Source organism: Dermacentor andersoni, chromosome 2, assembly GCF_023375885.2.
Source record: "Dermacentor andersoni chromosome 2, qqDerAnde1_hic_scaffold, whole genome shotgun sequence".
Taxonomy (NCBI): domain Eukaryota; kingdom Metazoa; phylum Arthropoda; class Arachnida; order Ixodida; family Ixodidae; genus Dermacentor; species Dermacentor andersoni.
The window spans coordinates 92,281,473-92,302,587 of NC_092815.1; the positions used below are offsets into that span (position 1 = coordinate 92,281,473).

The following is a 21,115-nucleotide window of genomic DNA, read 5'->3' on the forward strand; positions in this document are numbered from 1 at the left end:
AGTTTAGCTCAACCGGTTTGCTATCCTACACATGGGAGCGGGATGGGGCGTGAAAGATGGGGAGGAAAGAGAGAGAGAGAGCACATAGCACAGCACACACATCGCCAGTTACAGTCCGCCATTCTTGCGTGGTGCGTGAGATCACTGTCACAGCCACTTGTCCAAGCCCGTCTCTTTCAAAAACCGAAGTAGTCCTTTCGTCGCCTTCAGCTGCAATGTCTTCTGTCGGCAATATGTGAAAGTCGTTTCAACTGACAATGGTCTATTGTCAAGGTGCGCTCGAACGGATGCCACCGACTGTCTATGAATATTATATTCAGGATAGTCGCACAGAATGTGTTCTAGCGTCTGCTCGCAAAGACAGGCATTGCAGAGAGCGTTGTCGGCCATTCCAATGCGAAATGAGTAAGATTTCGTGAATACCACCCCTAGTCATAAGTGATAAAGCAGAGTGGCCTCTCTTCGGCGGAGTCCAGTTGGCATACAGAGATGCATCAAAGAGGGCAGGTGGTATTGACGATTGCTCCAGTTGGTCTGGCTGCTTGGTGTGCACCATAGAGAGAGCGTGATTTCCTGTTCAAGCACTCGAAGTCTGCTGGCTGTGTCGGACCGTGAAAGTGGTATGGCCTCTTCCTGTGTGTCTGCAAGAGCTGCCCGAGCGAAGATACTTTACATATGTGCCACAAACTACCATGCGCATACCTTGTGCACTGAAAAGCATTTCGATAAAATTGTTGCAATGGCAGCAGCCTCACCTATTCAGCATACGGGCGTCAACCGGCGAAACCCGGGGCATTGTGTAACACACTCGGGCGAAATCAAAATGAATGCAACATGAGTCAAAGCGAATAGCAGTTTCTCGCAAATACGTTTCTCGTGTTACGACGCAGTTTTGCGTGGGATTCATGTCAGATGAACAAAGTCACGTTGCTTGCCAATGCTCGTCCACCCCCCCCCCCCCCCCCCCCGCCCACCTTCTGCCCTCCGAGTTGTGCCCCATGGAAATTTTGCGAACACTAAAATGCACACGTTGCGAGGTATAATACCAGCCGTCACTGAAGCACACTTCACGCGAATTTTCTTCCGCGTAGGCGTTTCACAAAGTGAAGCAGAGCAACCGATAACAATATGTGACACAGAAAACGCTCATATATGTTTCTCTTCCTTTTTATTTTTTTTTTTTTTTTTGCCGAGCCTTTAGCTTAGCTCTATTTTTGATACCGCAGCTTAAAAGAAAGGTTTGGCTCCGGGCCAACTCCCCTTTCTCCATTCAAACACGTAAAGCCAATAAATGATTTTATAAGGCAACCCCGGGACCGATTTGAATGAAATTGGTTCCATTTGAGAAAGAAAATTTAATTCCTGTGACGGTAGAAGAATTTCGATTTATGGTCTATGAATGTTTTACAAAATTTCTGAGAACTTGTAAGATTCGTAATATTTTAAGCAGGAACTTGACAAATCCGTAACTCTGTACCAAAAACAGATATCGCAGTTCTGCAAACTGCATAAGATAGAGCACCGAAAATAGAAAAAAAAATTGATATATCAATCTACAGCTTATATGATAACTTCGGAACTTCCACACGCTTGTCTCTTTGTCCTAGGTGACTTCAACTTTCCCGAAATTAATTGGCAGAACCCATCTGACACGACTAATTCCTGTGTGTGCGATTTCTTGAATACTTGTCACACTTTTGGTCTGACCCAACTGGTCACCAGCCCAACAAGGCAGAATGCTCAATCATCGAACATATTAGACCTAATACTAACATCACGTGCAGAAAACTTGTTATCACTCTTGAATCTGCCGGGAATCAGTGACCACTCAGTAATACACGCCACGTTTTTCAACCACTAACCGCACCCCCAAAAAAATAACTAAAACAATCACACTTTATGACAAAGGAGACTATGAAAGCATCAACAGTGAACTTAATGCGTTCCGAACCTGGTTTGTAACCGATTTTCATGATCGCACTCCCGAAACTAATTGGCTACTGTTCAAAAACAAAATGCATGCTCTAATTGAAAAATTTATAACTACCATCACCGTAACTGAGCGCTATAAATCACCTTGGTTCAATACCGTGTTAAAACGCCTGAATAACAAAAACAAAATACTTTTCCAAACCGCCAAAAAAACCAATAACCCCACCACGTGGCAAAATTATTACGAAGCAGAAAGATCCTATAACCTACAAGTATACGAAACTAAACACTCATTTTTTTCTTCTACTCTACCGGACATGATTCGTACAAACCCACGTCAATTCTGGAAATGCATCAATCCTAGCCCCATCAGAAATATAACACTGTGTGACGATTATAATAATCCAATTGAATATCATGACGTTGCGGAAGTTTTGAATTTATCATTCAGCTCAGTTTTCACCCACGAACCGGATAACGAATTACCTGATTTCCCTTCCTTTAACTTTCCACCTATGCCGGGCTTCAGCTTCGAACCTGATAGTATTGTCAAAATAATCGAATCTTTGAAATTAACCGCCTCAGCTGGTGTTGACAGAATCAATACTAAAGTGTTAAAAGATACAAAACATGCAAATAGCACCATATTTTTTCATATTTTTTAGCAATCCCTTTCATCAGCCATTATACCCCATGGCTGGAAAATAGGCAAAGTCATCCCAGTCCCCAAAAAAAGGGCCTTCACCTTCTCGCCATAATTATCGACCAATATCTATCACATGTATCACTTCTAAACTAATGGAACATATAATTTTCTCTCAAATTATAAAATTTCTAGTGTCCGTCAACTTCTTCCACCCTAACCAGCATGGCTTTTTAAAAGGTTTGTCTTGCGAAGCACAGTTAGCCCTCTTCATTAACGACCTTAGCTCTAGCATTGACTTCAACATTCCTACTGACGCCCTCTTACTCGATTTTGAAAAAGCTTTTGACAAAGTTCCTCACAAGCGACTATTCCTAAAACTTTCTCGTCTCAATCTTAACGAACATGTTTTTAATTGGATATGCAGCTTTCTCACTAATCGGCAGCAGTTTGTCTTTGCTAATAAATTCTCATCTTCTTATTCCTCTGTTATATCTGGGGTACTTCAGGGCACCGTCTTGGGCCCCCTTCTTTTTCTCATATATATTAATGATTTGCCTGCTAACATATGTTCTCACATTCGCATACTCGCTGATGATTGCGTTATCTACCGACCTATTACTAACACCGATGACATATTGTTTCTTCAATCTGACATTCAGCCCGTATTAACCTGGTGTAATTCATGGCTAATGTCCTTAAATGTGAAAAAAAACATCTCTGCTATCATTCCACCGACGTCACTCACCACCATCTTCAATATATCTAATCGGGAATGCAGAAATCGCTTCAGTATCAACTTACAAGTATTTAGGCATCCATTTAACACCTGATCTAAATTGGTCTTTTCTTATATCACAGGTTACTAACGAGGCAAATCGCGTCCTTAGTTACTTTCGACGAACCCTGCGACTAGCACCCTCATCAGTGAAATCCCTTGCTTACTTGACACTTATCCGCCTCAAATTAGAATATGCATGCGCGATCTAGGACCCTCATCAAAATAACCTTTCCATTACTCTTGGATCTGTACATGATCGCTCAGCTCGTTTCATTTTCTCCGCCTATTCCTATCATGTAAGTGTAACTGAACTAAAACGTAATGCTCATCTCACAACTTTAGCGAACCGCCGAAAAATTTCCAGACTGTGTCTGTTTCATAAATTCTTTTATCATCCATCTCTGAACTCCATTATCAGCCCCGCCCATCGCATTTCCGATCGCACAAACCACGGGAAGGCCGTCTACCCTCCCCCTGCCCGCACTTCTGCGCATCTGTCATCATTTTTCGTCCATACAGCAAGGGACTGGAATGACCTGCCAAACGCCATCGTTGATCAGATCGACTCATCGTCATTCAGATCATCCATAGAAGGAATGTACTGCGGAAATTCCACCCCCTCATGTAATACCCCTTCAATGGGGCCTTTGAGGTACTAATAAATAAAATAAATAAATAAATATGAAACTGTCACTATGTTTGCAATGGTTTTACATAAGTCCTGCTCACAAATTAGTGCCTTTGTTTTAGAGCGGTGTAAATATATCAATTTTGTGTGCCTTGGATGTTTTAATAGGTGTTGTTGACAGAATTGGTAGAATAGAGTTACAGAGTTTAAAACTTACTACTTGAGTATATTTGTATGTTGCAATATTTCAACAAATTTTATGAAGAGAATGACAATCTAAACAAAGAAACTGCTTGCTGCAGTCACCAGATTTTTTTTACCTTCTTTTAAATCTAACAAGCTTCATTAAATTCTGTGCTCTGGTTGCCGAGAAAAACAACTTCTTCGTTACGAGGTATTTGGACGGAAGCCCCCTAGCTAAAGGTTCCTCTTAAGAAGCTTATCTAGACTGTAGACATGAAGGTGCCGTGAAAAGAAACAAGAAAGAAAGAAAGAAAGAAAGAGAAAGAAAGAAAGAAAGAGAAAGTTTTTCTGGCGTTGCTTATGATATTGTTTCTAAGAGCTTCAATTTTTTTCTCTGCCTGAGCTCACTGTACTGAGTAATGCTTATTTTTCTCTTTGCAGGGTTGCTAGCGTAAGCTTCAATACGCCCTAAAATCGGTTACCAGCAGAGGCCTCAGGAAAATCAAGCGACTGAGACATGAAAGCCGGCTTTCCGTCAAGAGCATCGTATGAAGCTGCCGTGGATTCCTATTGCTCCCTCTCTGGTTTTCATCGCATTCACGTACGACTTGCAGGCCACGACTAAAAAGGAAGGTCTCAGTTGCTGATAGTGTCGCAAGAGGACCAAGCGGCAAGAAAGTGAAGCTACCAGCGAGGATTTATATAACCGCCAAGGAACTCAAGATCTGCTCTTCGGCAACGCAGCCCCTCGTCATTATTGTGGCCCACCTCGATGGTGATGGGGCGAGACCGACACCCATGCTGGGCAACAGCGCCGACGTTACCACGGTGTTGTCCGAACTCGACGCTCTCTCCGGCTCCGACAACGAGACGGCGTCGGAAGCGCCGGTCACCGCCGAAGATCTGTTCGGCCCACTTTACGCCAAGACGCTGCGGATCGCGCTGCTCAGCGTCATGCTCGCGCTGTCGCTCCTGGGCAACTCGATCGTGTGTCACAGGCTCCTGACGTCTCGCCGACACCGCATGTTCAAGGCACAGGTGCTTTTCCTGAACCTAGCCTTCGCCGACCTGCTCGTCACTCTGGTGACCATGAGCTCGCAGTTGGTGTGGGAGGTCGTGGGCCGCGTCTGGGTCGCTGGAGACGCCGCGTGCCGCCTGTTCAAGGTGCTGCAGACGTTTGCGCTGGTCTCCTCCACCTACATGCTGGTCGGCATCGCGGTGGACCGCCACTGCGCCATCTGCAAGCCGCTGGCGCCGGCGCCCAGGCCTCGCTCGCTGGTTGCAGCCTGCTGGCTTCTGTCGCTCGTTCCGTCCCTACCCAACATGTTCATGTTCCGGCTCGTCGTGATCCGGGACGAGTGCTACTGTGCCTCAGTGTTCTACATCTACCAGGACTCCGTGGTATCGCGCCAGGCCTACATGGCGTTCGTCTTCACGCTTGTGTTCATATTGCCACTGGTGGCCCTAGTGACACTGTACTCGTGCATCCTGTATAGGATGTGGAAGATGAGCAGCACCGCCACATCCCGGCAGCCAGGGGACGCTGTTTCGTCGTCCTGTGAGCGTGCCGAAAGCGCAAGGACCACTCTGCCTAAGGCGCGCCTGCGAACTCTCAAGATGGCGATAATTATATTTGTGGCATTTATCGTGACGAACCTTCCGTACATGGTGCAGGAAATGTTGCTGGCCTTCGCGGAAAACGTCTCGCTCGGGCCCCATGTGGTCGCCGTGTTTGGCGTCGTCTCAGCCTCGAACAGCGCCGTCAACCCGTACGTCTTTCTGGCCTTCAATGGCGGTGCCGCGGCCTTCGGATGTGACGCCCACGTGCGCGTCCTGTGGCGCCGCCTGGCGTGCTCTTCGGGCTCGAGGCGAACCACTGCCACTTTCCGCACCGCCTGGTCGACTCTGCAGACTCGGAACAGGAGGCGCTCGCCAACGGTGAAAATGTTTCCTTCTCCCGACAACTTCGAGTGTGGCGAAGCGCAGAAGAAACACCCAGAAACACCCAGGCTGGCATCGCTGGGAGACTGCCTTTAGCTGCATGTTCGTAGTATATATACAATTTCATTCCTTGGGACGAGTTGCAGGCATAGCAGGCAGTTATGACGCCTCTTGTTACGAGCTTGACTGCTCATGGATACATCGTCAAGTGTATCTCTTATTGTGGGATTCAGCGCACCAACGGGCCAACATGCACATTGATTGCATAATGAGATGCAATAGCTGGTATTGTGAGAGATATTCAGCCTTACTCCGCAGTCTTGTTAGTTATCGCAAGATTTCCGTGCTAGTTATTGTCATGGCTGTGAATTTGCAAGCACAAAGATCAAAGGTGAAGCTTTGATAGAAATGTATCTGGCCGACAAGAAATACGTGAACGAATTTTAATGAGGTTCCGCAAATTTTTCGTTTACAGTTCCAAATAATTCGCGGCTTCGCGTTTCATTCAAATTTTGGTCTGTAACATCTATCGATATATTATTGTTTAGCGCTTATGCTAATGGCACAACGACATAGATATCTGAACTGTTTCTGTGATTCCTCTATAGCTAAGTCACAAGAACACAACGTCGCTGAGGAAATCTCGAGATATAATTTCGAAAGACACAAATATCGGGTGTCTGGGTAAGTTTGGAGATCCACAGGAAATTTTTCAGTGCTATATTTTGCCTGTAGCAAGTCAATAAGATGAAGGGGCGTCAGTAGAAGCCACGTAACGACATCAAAGTCGGTAGCTCAGAGCCTGAAACGTAAACCAGAGTCACCTGTTTCTCAGACGATAGTATGTAGTTTTTATGCTACACCAATGCAAACATCACCAGACTCAAATCTCCGTATCTGGATGTTAAAATTAAACTTAATTAATATTTGTGGTTTTACGTAGCAAGAGCACGATCTGAATATGAGGCACGCCATAGTCAGGGACTCCGGAATAATTTGGACCAGCTGGGGTTCTTTAACGTGCACCTAAATCTAAGTATGCATGGGTGTTTTTGGATTGTACCCCCATCGAAATGTGGCCGCCGCGTCCTCGTGGTGTCCGGGAGTGTCTGCCTACTCGCCGCCTTGTTTTTCTGAGCAACAATGCCGCATGGAGGTAGTGTTTGTAGCCAATGTAGTAAGGTATCAATTTGGGCTAGTTGGAATGTATGCATACTTTAAATCAGCGCGGATAACGGCGGGAACACGATAGGAGGGACTATGCACGTCCGGTGCCTTTATTTTTGTGGTAACGTCCTTTCTTTTTTTCTTTTTTTAGCACACTTAAAGTATTCACGGTAACGTTTCACTACGCTTAAACATAAATCTACAAAGGCTGTTGTCGCAGCTTTCTTTTCATTTGAGTACGACTACATCAAAGTTTTGAAGAGACACAGAATACTCGGTGTTTCAGAATACACCAGCCATTTCCTGCGACACTGTTCAAAGAAAATGCCCTTTTGCGAGATAGGAGAGGTTGTTATTGTTATGTACCGATTAATGTTTTGAGGTACCAAGAAAAATCGTATATTTAATGACCTTTGCCGGCGTGTTTTTATTGGCGTGTTTTCGTGTTCTTTCTAGATGTTCCTGTTAACTGCCTTCTTCGCTTCCATACTATCAATGGCAGCGACTGGGCGTTATGCAGATTACTATATATACTGCTCATTATTTTAGTACGGGCAGTGAAATCTGTTGTACACGTATTTTACGAATAAAAAAAGTTTTGTAGTCTCGTTATCACTTAGTGTCCCTATTGAACTGCTACATCATTCGCCCGCGTTGCTGTCAATGTTCTTACGACATGTTCCACGCCACAGCTTGTCTTTAGAAAAAATTAACTCTGGAGTTTTAAGTGCTGAATCCACAATCTGATCGTGAAGCATTGAGGGACTCCGAATTATATTTGCTCCCTGAGGCTCATTAACGTGCACCTAAACCCAAGTACACGAGCAATTTTTCATTTCTCCCCCATCGAAATGCGGCTGCCACGGCCGGGATCTAATGTGCGACCTCGAGCCTGGCAGCGCACCGCCATAGCCACTACGCGACCGTGGTGGGTAAACGCATCTTAGATCTCCCATTAATGGCGTCATGTCTGAGCACTGATATCGAGTCCATGCTGGTTAGAGTGAAAACAGTGCGAAATCAACAGTCAATGCACAAAAAAAGAAGAAAAGAAATCCCACTCGGCGTGATTTCAATCGCTGGTGCGCAGCACTTGACGACTGTCAAAGTGCTGCAGAGCTTTGTGTTGAAGATAAGAGGAAAGCATATCATGAATGTTGTGCATTCCTTCGCTATACAGCTGTGATATTTCTCCAACAGACCTGTCAGAAAAAAAAAATTGCATTATTGAGGGCTAAATTTACTGACCTTCCTAAATTGTCACGCCCGCCAAATGTTACCGTCGCTTCTTCGCTTTTCGTCCTTCTGCCTTATGTGAGGCGAAATTTGAGTCGATAAATCATTCGCACCTACTGTCCAGCTCAGAGACAAACTATGATGGCCGCCATAGTCTAAGTAAGGTGGGATGATGGTGATTATTATTATTATTATTATTACTTATAGAGAGTGGAATTTACCAACTCTGGAGAATTGGGACACATTGATCAACTTATTGTACGTTAAACGCACGAACACACGCAAAAAAAAAAAGAAATTGATTTCGTAGCCTGGTTCACCAAGAAACGTCTCTGTCTCACTCATTCTGCTCGTGCCAATCTGTCTGCTCCAAATTCTTTTGCTATCTTTCTCTCTAAAAGTTACACACCTCATATTTTATGGGCTCCTTAACCATGTTTTAAATGTACATTGCTAACACTGAGCGATTCTTGATTAATAGCCCCAAAAGGTACGCGCCACAGATTCTAAGGTCATCATCATTACCACCACCATCAACATTTACATGCAATAGAGTCAGTTTGGCCGCATCAAACATATGGCGATGCATAGCCGCCCAGTTACATAAATTCCAAATGTTTCACTTGCGACTCATCTATGATTACGTATACAAACTGACGAAATTTTGCGCAATCTGGCAGCAGCTCATCGGTTATAGCGTTGCGGCGAGCTTAAGTAAACAGGCGTTGCCGGCCACTTTGACCAAGTTACAATACTTCACAAAACAGTGTTGGTTAACATTTTTTTCCATGAACACTTAAAGTTTCAAGTAGTATCTGTTAGCACTGTAGAAGAGAAAGAGAGCAAAACCTTATTTTTCGTTCTCCCAGAGCTGTCGTCATGAAGCCTCCGGCAGATTTAAAAATTGTAATTCTGCGTCTATAAGCGTCACATGCACTGACATCATTGAATAAATGTTTTGTAAAGAATTAAAGGAGAAGTTTGACCCAAGATTAAAAAAGAAAAGTCCGGGGTTTTGCATGGCAGAACCACAATCTCATTATGAGACACACCGTAGTCGGAGACTCCGGAATAATTGTGACGACGTTGGGTTCTTGAACGCGCCTCTAAATCTAACCAAACGAGCGCTTTTTTGTATTTCGCCCCAGTCAAGGCGCGGCTGGTGCGGACGGGATCGAACCCGCAACCTCGAAATTAGCAGAACGCCATAGAGACTAAGCTACCGCTTCGGGTATGGCACAAAATCGACACGAAAAATCCGCACTTGTCTTGTCTTGTCTTGTGTCCCAGACATTGGCGCATACCCACTATGGGGGATTAACCAAGAAGCAGGCGGTTTTTCGTATACTTAGAAGTAAAGCCAAACTAGATTTAAATTGTGGAGCGTGAGACTAGAACTGTAATTTAGACGTGTGATGAAAAGATTGTTAAGAATTTTGATAAAATAAGTTAACGTAAATAAATGAAATCATAGAAAATATTGATAATTTTAGAAAGTCAGCAAGATACTCGTTTTGTATCTCTAATGAAATAGTAAATTGCAACAAAAGCATCCCTGTGATTGGATCCCAGTGAGGTCGCACCAAAAGAAAGAATGATTGGTGAGGTTAGCGATAGCCCAAGTTTGGTGAATGAGTGTACTAATAGTTTTCTTTGTCTTATAAAGCGGCGGCAGGAGGGAAAATAATGTTCGATAGTTTCAGGTGTACTGCAAAAAGAACATAGAGGGGACATAGCGAGACCAGACCTGTGTAAGTAAAAATTTAGAGGAGGTATACGACATCTCAATTTTGTAAAAGAAACTGCAATTGTCTTGAAGGACACCAATTATTATTCCATGGGAAGCCAAGATGGTGGAAATCAGAAGACGGTGTTAATATTGATGTTGCAGAGTTTTTAGATATAGCACTTTGATCTTAGTTTTCTTTGTCTTATAAAGCGGCGGCAGGAGGGAAAATAATGTTCGATAGTTTCAGGTGTACTGCAAAAAGAACATAGAGGGGACATAGCGAGACCAGACCTGTGTAAGTAAAAATTTAGAGGAGGTATACGAAATCTCAATTTTGTAAAAGAAACTTCCAATTGTCTTGAAGGACACCAATTATTATTCCATGGGAAGCCAAGATGGTGGAAATCAGAAGACGGTGTTAATATTGATGTTGCAGAGTTTTTAGATATAGCACTTTGATTTGGCGAACACTTCGAGCTCGAGCACTGAAAACTTGGTCGCTACTCCTAACTGGTTCGCTTCGTTCACTTCGTCAGCCTTTGTTCTTTTTCGTTTCGCGTCAGTCGAAAGAACAGGAATGCCATATTTTTTGTACAGTACACATAAAAATAATTTGCCAGTAATTATATTTGTAACCATAGATAGGAATTAACAACCTTGGTCAGAATGTCGCATTAAAAGTCAACCGTAGACAAATGCGCCTTCATTCGCTAGTGTTTGCGAGGTACGCTTAGAATGCCATGGCGAATTCAGCGTGGTCGCGTTCTTCTAATGACCTCGCTCAGCTTTGAGTACTGCGTGGGCAAATATGGAAAAACAAGCCTCTCACGTCATTTGGAAATGACAAGAGAAACTTCATGGCAAGACTGCACTATAAGTATGATGTTTTCTTTCTGAAGTGCAGAAAGCTGGGCTAGTTGGAACTTGGGCATCTCAGACATTTCCAGGGCTTAGAGATGAAAGAAAAATCACTTTAGAAGTAGGCAGAAAGAATAAAGAAACAAGAAGGAGTGTTTCTTTCCTCGTATTATGACCCTTGGAATGCAGCGTATAGTTTCTGTTTTGTCGTTTTTTCTGTCTGCTTATAAGTGATTCTCTTTATTACTGCATTGCAGTGTAAGAATAACGACAGTAACAAGCGCCGACTATCGTATAACTACGCCGACGTCAGCCCTCCACAACTTCGCAAAGCAGCCGCCGCCCTGAAAAAAAAAAAGAGTTTCTTATGAACAGAAAAAATTACATCTTATAATTAGTGCTATTAAAGGGCGCTCCCCAGTGCTAGTTCAACGACTTCGGTGGCGCTTCCGCGCCAGTAGCATTATTCATTTGCAATGCGTTATGCTCGCATCTTGGTCACATATTAATTACCATCGAGTGGAAGATATTTAACCAAAGGGTCTATAATGCTTTTGCATTCCCACACGTAACCTTTCTTAAGTGTATCTGCCGAATTTCTTTTTATACAGAACTAAAAAAAATGTCGCAAGTGAAGTGTGTGACGGAGAATGTTGATAACCAGCAGGCGCTCTTGGGCATGACTATATGCATAGGCATGAGATCAGGCAGCGCCCACGGCTGCCCTCAAGACGCCGAGAAATTTTGGAGGTGACGCGGTGGTACTTAATTACGTCATATCCGCTAATCTCCAGTTGCGCGCGTCGTCTGCTTCAGTTATATTTAAAAGCAGCAAATAAGAAATTTAGAAAACTGCTAGCCCTTCAACATAGCCAAGATTGCTGCAACAATGCGTGCTTATTTCTCATAACATATTTCGCCACATCATACTTTTGTCGCAGCTGGGCTTTTAAGTGTCTCTCTCTGCCTTTGTCGAATCGGGCAGTGAGAGGAAGTGAAAGGCAAACTCCGCTGAGCCCAATCGGCTACTCGGCATTGGGAAAAGAGGACTGAAAGATGGTATGACAGAGGTGAAATTCGCCGTATGCACAAACACCCACGCAATGAAGCATTAGTTAGTCGTTCAGTTCATCAAAAGTGGATATATATATAGGCTGCTACACCTCGAAAATCCCAGAAGCGATTTTGTGCCTTTACACACCGGAGATGCAAGAAGCCGCGCTCCCACGACCTTCTCTTCAGTATAAGGCCGGTCATCTAAGTACATTAAGGGTGTCCCAAAGGTAAGGCCCTCACCTACGTACGATACGCAGCCACGCAGGAGCTTGTTTTGAAGCTTCTTCCAGGCCACAAGTGTTGCGATTAGCACTGTCCGACATATATTACGGCTATGAAGGAACAGCCCCTCGTAAAAGAAGCTCTTTCTTTAGAGCAAGGACAAGAACGAGGAAATGGGGGTGCGTAGCGAAGTAGCGAGCTGGATACAGAAACAATCGCATCGCGGCACAGCAGCCTAGTCAGGCTCGCTTTGTAGTTGCGCGCATACGCACCCGTTCGCCAGAGGGATGCACTGGCCGCCGTGCCAACCGCAGAAGGGGTCCCGCACGCAAGACGCGCAGTTCTGGTGACTGTCTCTGCAAGATTCCAGGGGGTACTGGAGAACTGCTACGTCCTTGAGCAGGTACACGCTCTTGTGCTGCAAGTGGTTCAGTTGCCGTGAGTGCAGTAAAGTCGTCATTGCGCGGACACGTAACACTCGTTCGTATTCGCCGCATAACCCTAAGCAGTTGCACAGCCCGTTTCCAAGCTACATGTTCTCGTAGAGTCGAATAACCTTAACATTTGTGTAGCCGATTGCACGACCTATCCATGGGTGCCAGAAGAACGATATACAGGGTCTTTTTTTAGACTACACATATTATTTTTATTAAAAGGCTATGATAGTAGCGAACGTGGCGTTCTTGCAGAGAAGTTCCTAGGCGAAGTGAACATACTTTCTTGTTAATAACGTATCACGAGGCTAATTAAAAAAAGTTAGTTGCTTATTATTAGAACTTAGAGAGCAGTTGTTTATATGACAAATTTGGAGGCAGTCACACTTTATTGGAACGCTCTATTCTAAAGGTCTTGAATATCGCACCTAATTCTACATATTCATAATCAACTTACAAAGTTTATGCGAGACGCTGTCAAAACCGAGCGTGCCGGGAGAGCAGAAAAGGCTGCCCCGCTATCATATCAGAAGGAAATGACATTATGAAACATCGTTCCAGCGCACAATTGAACATGGACGAGAAGAGAAGGAAGAGAATTGTGCGCTGGAACGATGTTTCATAATGCCAATCACAACCAACTAGCCCAGCTGTCCATACTAAGCAGAAGGAAAAGCACCGCGGCGACAACGCGACGAAGACTGAATCTGAACGTCGCGGCCAGTTGAGGCAAATAGTGATACGGCCCGTTTTGCCTGGCAAGTATCTGCCGCCGACATGCCGTCATTCAAGTTACGCCGCACACATCGCCACGGGACGTTTTCGTCTGACGTCGCAGCAGGGCACACTCGGTTTCATGGGCCTAGAATTTCTTTCTCTATGGGCCTAAAGTAACTGCATGGCTCCTTAAAGGGAGCCTGTACGGTAGCTATACATGGGTCCTACAACATAAAACTATTACAATCTGTTTTTTACTCCAATCTCCTGACTCAAAACTTAGGTAACCACCAACGCAAGCATCGGGCGGTGAACCGCAGCGTTTGTTGAACCGACCGATCGAATGCTCTCCTCGTTTGTAGGAGACCACTTTGCATTCAAAATGAATAGCACTGTTTATCTTGATCATTTTCGTTTTTTTCTTTCAAATTGGCTAACAAGAGGCGAGGAGGTCGTTGAAGCGGAGAAAGTGTTGTTGGAGCCAAGCTAGCGCAGTGAAAGTAGATAATCCGATGAGGAAGGTGGCGCCGGCTAGTGCGATTAATCCGCTTCCCCTTGCTTAGCTTGCGGTGGGTGGTTGAAATTGAGGAGCGCATGCGACGGAAGTTTAAAATGCCGCTAAGACAAATGCTCAGTGAAGAATTAAGAGCTGGAAGAGCGATGTCGTACACGTGCCGGATGCACTCGATAACCTTATTTATTTATTTATTTATTGTCATACTCTCAAGGCCCGGGGGCATTACAGAGGCGAGTGGTGATTATTGCAAACAAATTCGTTAACAATGTTCTTGAAGTTTGTGGCATCAGAAATGGCAGTGATGGAGGCAGGGAGGCGGTTCCAGTCATTCGTCGTTCTTGGTAAAAAAGAATCAAAATAAGCGTTGGTGCGACAAGTTGGAACTTCAACCTTAAAACGATGATCCGTGCGTGACGATATGTATGATGGCGGGGAGATTAGTTCATCCTTAAGTGTTTCGTTAGAGTAATAAATCTTGTGAAAAAGGCATAGGCGAAAGTATTTACGACGTAACTCTAGGTTAGGCAAGTCAAGGGTTAGTTTCGTTGATGAGACACTTGCATGACGAGAATAATTTGAAAGAATAAAACGAGCAGCTCGGTTTTGAATGGATTCGATGGTGTTCTTTAGCTGTAGAGTAGAAGGGTCGAAAATGGAGCATGCATATTCAAGTTTAGGCCTCACTAAGGATTTGTACAGAAATAACTTGATTTGTACAGAAATAGCTGCAGTGGCCGATGAAAAATTACGCCGTAAAAACCCAAGCATGCGATTAGCGTTACCGTAAATGTAATTTATATGAATGTTCCATGTAAGATTGTGTGTAATGTAGATACCAAGATATTTGTATGATGATACATTTTCTACAGTTATCACTACGTCACTAGCTAGCTAGTGACGTAGCTAGCTAGTGACGCTAGCTTACACGCAAAAAATCTTTATTATACGCAAATGAATCTACGTTCCTGGCAGCTCAGAGAAGCGAGTGTTCGAGTGATTGGTAGGCAGACATGTTTTATTATTTTCGGAATGGAGCAGCCTCAGGCTACCCCTCTAATAAGGCATATTAATACATCATTAGTGCGTACACGTCACTTTGACGTAGTGAATTTTCGCAGTTTTGTGAGGTCGCGTGACAGATCGGTTAAGTGGGCGCCGCTCGAAAAGTTTTGACTAATCACGGAAGGCTAATGCCGAAAAATAAAGGCGTAGAATCGGAAATAATTATTAATGCTAATGCACTATGTGACCCATTATTATTAGCCGCAAAGTGTGCGTTATTAGCAGCAAAGTGTGTCCGTCCCAGCTAGGAACTCCTTGGCGAAAAAGCCACGTTCTCCCTACTCGTCGTCGTCATCATCATCATCATCATCATCATCATCATCCTGGCTATGCCCACTGCAGGGCAAAGGCCTCTCCCATACTTCTCCAACTACCCCGGTCATGTACTAATTGTGGCCATGTTGTCCCTGTAAACTTCTTAATCTCATCCGCCCACCTAACTTTCTCCCGCCCTCTGCTACGCTTTCCTTCCCTTGGAATCCATTCCGAAACTCTTAATGACCATCGGTTATCTTCCCTCCTCATTACGTGTCCTGCCCATGCCCATTTCTTTTTCTTGATTTCAACTAAGATATCATTAACTCGCGTTTGTTCCCTCACCCAATCTGCTCTTTTCTTATCCCTTAACGTTACACCTATCATTCTTCCTTCCATAGCTCGTTGCGTCGTCCTCAATTTAAGTAGAACCCTTTTCGTAAGCCTCCAGGTTTCTGCCCCGTACGTGAGTACTGGTAAGACACAGCTGTTATAAACTTTTCTCTTGAGGGATAATGGCAACCTGCTGTTCATGATCTGAGAATGCCTGCCAAATGCACCCCAGCCAATTCTTATTCGTCTGATTATTTCAGTCTCATGATCCGGATCCGCAGTCACTACCTGTCCTAAGTAGATGTATTCCCTTACCACTTCCAGTGCCTCACTACCTATTGTAAACTGCTGTTCCCTTCCGAGACTGTTAAACATTACTTTAGTTTTCTGCAGATTAATTTTTAGACCCACCCTTCAGCTTTGCCTCTCCAGGTCAGTGAGCATGCATTGCAGTTGGCCCCCTGAGTTACTAAGCAAGGCAATATCATCAGCGAATCGCAAGTTACTAAGGTATTCTCCATTAACTCTTGTCCCCAATTCTTCCTAATCCAGGTCTCTGAATACCTCCTGTAAACACGCTGTGAATAGCATCGGAGAGATCGTATCTCCCTGCCTGACGCCTTTCTTTATTGGGATTTTGTTGCTTTCTTTATGGAGGACTACGGTGGCTGTGGAGCCGCTATAGATATCTTTCAGTATTTTTACATACGGCTCGTCTACACCCTGATTCCGCAATGCCTCCATGACTGCTGAGGTTTCGACTGAATCAAACGCTTTCTCGTAATCAATGAAAGCTATATATAAAGGTTGGTTATATTCCGCACATTTTTCTATCACCTGATTGATAGTGTGAATATGGTCTATTGTTGAGTAGCCTTTACGGAATCCTGCCTGGTCCTTTGGTTCACGGAAGTCTAAGGTGTTCCTGATTCTATTTGCAATTACCTTAGTAAATACTTTGTAGGCAACGGACAGTAAGCTGATCGGTCTATAATTTTTCAAGTCTTTGGCGTCCCCTTTCTTATGGATTAGGATTATGTTAGCGTTCTTCCAAGATTCCGGTACGCTCGAGGTCATGAGGCATTGTGTATACAGGGTGGCCAGTTTTTCTAGAACAATCTGCCCACCGTCCTTCAACAAATCTGCTGTTACCTGATCCTCCCCAGCTGCCTTCCCCCTTTGCATAGCTCCTAAGGCTTTCTTTACTTCTTCTGGCGTTACCTGTGGGATTTCGAATTCCTCTAGGCTATTCTCTCTTCCACTATCGTCGTGGGTGCCACTGGTACTGTATAAATCTCTATAGAACTCCTCAGCCACTTGAACTATCTCATCCATATTAGTAACGATATTGCCGGCTTTGTCTCTTAACGCACACATCTGATTCTTGCCTATTCCTAGTTTCTTCTTCACTGTTTTTAGGCTTCCTCCGTTCCTCAGAGCCTGTTCAATTCTATCCATATTATAGTTCCTGATGTCCGCTGTCTTACGCTTGTTGATTAACTTAGAAAGTTCTGCCAGTTCTATTCTAGCTGTAGGATTAGAGGCTTTCATACATTGGCGTTTCTTGATCAGATCTTTCGTCTCCTGCGATAGCTTACTGGTTTCCTGTCTAACGGCGTTACCACCGACTTCTATTGCGCCCTCCTTAATGATGCCCATGAGATTGTCGTTCATTGCTTCAACGCTAAGGTCCTCTTCCTGAGTTAAAGCCGAATACCTGTTCTGTAGTTTGATCCGGAATTCCTCTAGTTTCCCTCTTACCGCTAACTCATTGATTGGCTTCTTGTGTATCAGTTTCTTTCGTTCCCTCCTCAAGTCTAGGCTAATTCGAGTTCTTACCATCCTGTGGTCACTGCAGCGTACCTTGCCGAGCACGTCTACATCTTGAATGATGCCAGGGTTCGCGCAGAGTATGAAGTCGATTTCATTTCTAGTCTCACCATTCGGGCTCCTCCACGTCCACTTTCGACTAACCCGCTTGCGGAAAAAGGTATTCATTATCCGCATATTATTCTGTTCCGCAGACTCTACTGATAACTCTCCCCTGCTATTCCTAGTGCCTATGCCATATTTCCCCACTGCCTTGACTCCAGCCTGCTTCTTGCCTACCTTGGCATTGAGGTCACCCATCAGTACAGTGTATTTTGTTTTGACTTTACCCATCGCCGATTCCACGTCTTCATAGAAGCTTTCGACTTCCTGGTCATCATGACTAGATGTAGGGGCGTAGACCTGTATAACCTTCATTTTGTACCTCTTATTAAGTTTCACAACAAGACCTGCCACCCTCTCGTTAATGCTATAGAGTTCCTGTATGTTACCAGCTATGTTCTTATTAATCAGGAGTCCGACTCCTAGTTCTCGTCTCTCCACTAAGCCCCGGTAGCACAGGACGTGCCCGCTTTTTAGCACTGTATATGCTTCTTTTGGCCTCCTAACTTCACTGAGCCCTATTATATCCCATTTACTGCCCTCTAATTCCTCCAATAGCACTGCTAGACTCGCCTCACTAGATAACGTTCTAGCGTTAAACGTTGCCAGGTTCATATTCCAATGGCGGCCTGTCCGGAGCCAGGGATTCTTAGCACCCTCTGCAGCGTCGCAGGTCTGACCGCCGCCGTGGTCAGTTGCTTCGCAGCTGCTGGGGACTGAGGGCCGGGGTTTGATTGTTGCGTTCATATAGGAGGTTGTGGCCAAGTACTGCACCAGGGTGGCCAATTTTGCTCTGGTGAGGGAGTGTGTTACCGGTTCTGGTCACCGAGATCAGGCCACACTCCAAGCCTGTTTATGCAATTTTATCAACACGCGGTTTTTTTTTTAATCCGGTGGAAAATTGCGCGGCACCGGGATTCGAACCACGGACCTCTTGCACGCGAGGCGGGTGTTCTACCTCTACGCCACCGCTCGTACCGTAGACTACCATACTCGTAGACTGTTTATAATACAAGACGACGACAACAACTACAATAACAATGACAACAATGACGACGACAGCAACAACAACAACAACAAAAGTTGTACATACAGCCGATACATCTTGCACGTACAAACGGGCAAGAGGAAAGCATATCTCTACCGGACTGTTCGATCAAAACTTCGAAAAAGAAAAAAGAAAAGGCGGAACGCTTGAACACGTAATTTATTGCAAAGCTTACAAATAGTACAAACACTTTTGTACTAACTTTTACGCACTGCCTAGTAACTAAATTTATGTAATAGCATTGCGTACGCGTAACCCACAACGTGGCCCTCATTGTCATCAAATAATAACTTGGTGTAAGTAAGCTTTCCTCAGGATACTAGGAAACACAGCGTAAAATGGGCATATAGGGCTTTGGGCATTCGCTATCTAAGGGAACTTTTCGTAAAGGCTGTATTTAATCGGCACTAAATTAACTTCGCAGACAGATTTCCATAGGGCTTCCCCATTTTGACTAAATTTGATGTTGGTCTAGTTAGGCCGGGCAACGCGTGCTAAATATTCCACCGCTCGTAAAAGATGCTCATAATGCTTCGGAACACATGCATGCATAAATTATTGCAAAGAGCCCCGATTAATGCACACGCTTTCAACTTTGCCTACACGTTGTTCATAACGTGTCTCTTATTTTTACCAAATCTAAAAAAAGGTGCCATCATTTTGTTCATAAAGAGCACTGGTGAAACTAACTACGAACATCATACCGTGCATGACAAGATGAGAAGAAAAAGAAACACGACGATGCAGTAATTATTTAAAACACTTGTAAAAAAAGCCACAAATGTGAAAGTTTCGCAGCACATCTTAACATTTTATCTATTTGCGCTGAATTTGATTTGGGTGTCTCGTGCAATTTTTGATGACTCTGGAAAGCACTGCGGTTAACGGCAGTATGACACTCTGGAACGCTTGAATTAGTAGTTTTCTACACACGTGGTAAGTACCAAGCAGAGATTAAATATTTATCGTTTGTCACTCATAGTGCACTTCCTACTTCGACGTAATATAAACGACGTGCCTCGCGTGGTTCACCGAGAAGATTGAGGAAAAGAGCTACACGCTTCACACATGACACATTAAAATTGGTAGAAGACGAGTGTTCAGTAATTACTTTCAAAATACACAATTAACCTTAACATTTCAAACTTTCGCTCAGCGTAATCCATAGAGAGTGCCCCTATTTTCTCTAAATATAAGATCTCTGCCGTTTATGATCCCCCGTGGAGAGAAGCGAGGAAACTTCGTAAACGTTTCATATAACGCCTCTAAAGGAGCCGAAAACAAAGGTTTAGTAATTTTTATTTAGCCCCGAACACACACCCTTCAAAAGTTGCATGCATATCACCCGTACCATTTTCCACCTTTCTTCAAAATATAAACTTCGTGAATGATCAAATTTTTACCGAAAATTATGAAAACAGGTGTGTAACGTTTTTGAGCGCTCCTCGTCGCGCTAACAGCTTTGCTGCAAAATTCAGGTGACCTCCTTCAGAAGCTCACTTCGTAATTGACAAAACAATTCATATCGTCGAATGAACATAGACCTGCGTGAAGTGTGTGATCGTTCTAACAACTAAGCTAAGAAGGCGTCTAGAAATTAAATGGCAGTGCGAGGCCACTGACCTGTATCTGAAAGCGCAGTAGCAAGAAAATAATGAAACAAGCTTGCTGTGCTCGTAAAGCATTGGTCATTTATCGGGGCAGCGCCAACGCTTCGGTAATCACCATGTTCACCTTCCGTGGAGTAATGTACGACTCCCCTGCAGCATACACCAGTTTCACTTTTCTTCGAATGAAAATAGCCCCGCTACTCTGCATTAAGCAAAACACTTTTGGTTAATGCACTAAGGGTGCCCACGCGCACGCAAGAAGAAGTTTTATGTGATCGAACGCTCTACGTAAATTTATGCTCTGAAGCTAGAAAAGAAAGGCTATTTAAATCATAACATCGGCGACATGTAACTACATACTTTGGTGAAAGCCTTCTCAATGAGCTACGTTAAAAATATTCGGTTTATAAACTAACAGAAACATCACTTCGTGGTAGGGTGTTAGATGGGCAATTATGTTGCTGATGTTGCAGTGGTCGCATAATTTAAACCACACTGTTGCTTTCTTGATTTCTCCGTGTGCGATGGCCATAACGACAGTGAGGCCTATAGCTGACGAGCAATAAAAACAGATTTCAGCGTTTTCATTTTTGAAGTACGCTAGCTAGCTGGGTGAGACGATGTATTTTCGGGGCTAAGTGTGATCACGTACCTTCAAGGAAACCAGCACTTTCCGTATTGGCTGCCTTCTCGTGGTCACGTTAAAGGTGTCCACAAGTTGGGCAGGGGCAGGGGTCTGGCCCTCGGGTGCATTTTCTCCGGCAATCTTCAGCAGTAAGCCGTCAGCTGTAAACCGGGAATACTAGTAATGTTATTCTATACACGGCGCAC

At 44.2% G+C, this 21,115-nt stretch overlaps 1 protein-coding gene across 1 annotated transcript in view; it reads left to right on the forward strand.

Annotated features, from left to right (window-relative positions):
- Positions 1-7,887, forward strand: part of LOC126542039 (vasopressin V1a receptor-like) — a 30,240-nt gene extending 22,353 nt beyond the window's left edge. Inside the window, exon 2 of the mRNA XM_050189011.3 lies at positions 4,609-7,887. Within this exon, the coding sequence (XP_050044968.1) occupies positions 4,966-6,204 (1,239 nt within the window). The 5' untranslated portion in view covers positions 4,609-4,965 and the 3' untranslated portion in view covers positions 6,205-7,887. The remainder of the gene's footprint in view (positions 1-4,608) is intronic.
- The last annotated feature ends 13,228 nt before the right edge of the window (positions 7,888-21,115 follow it).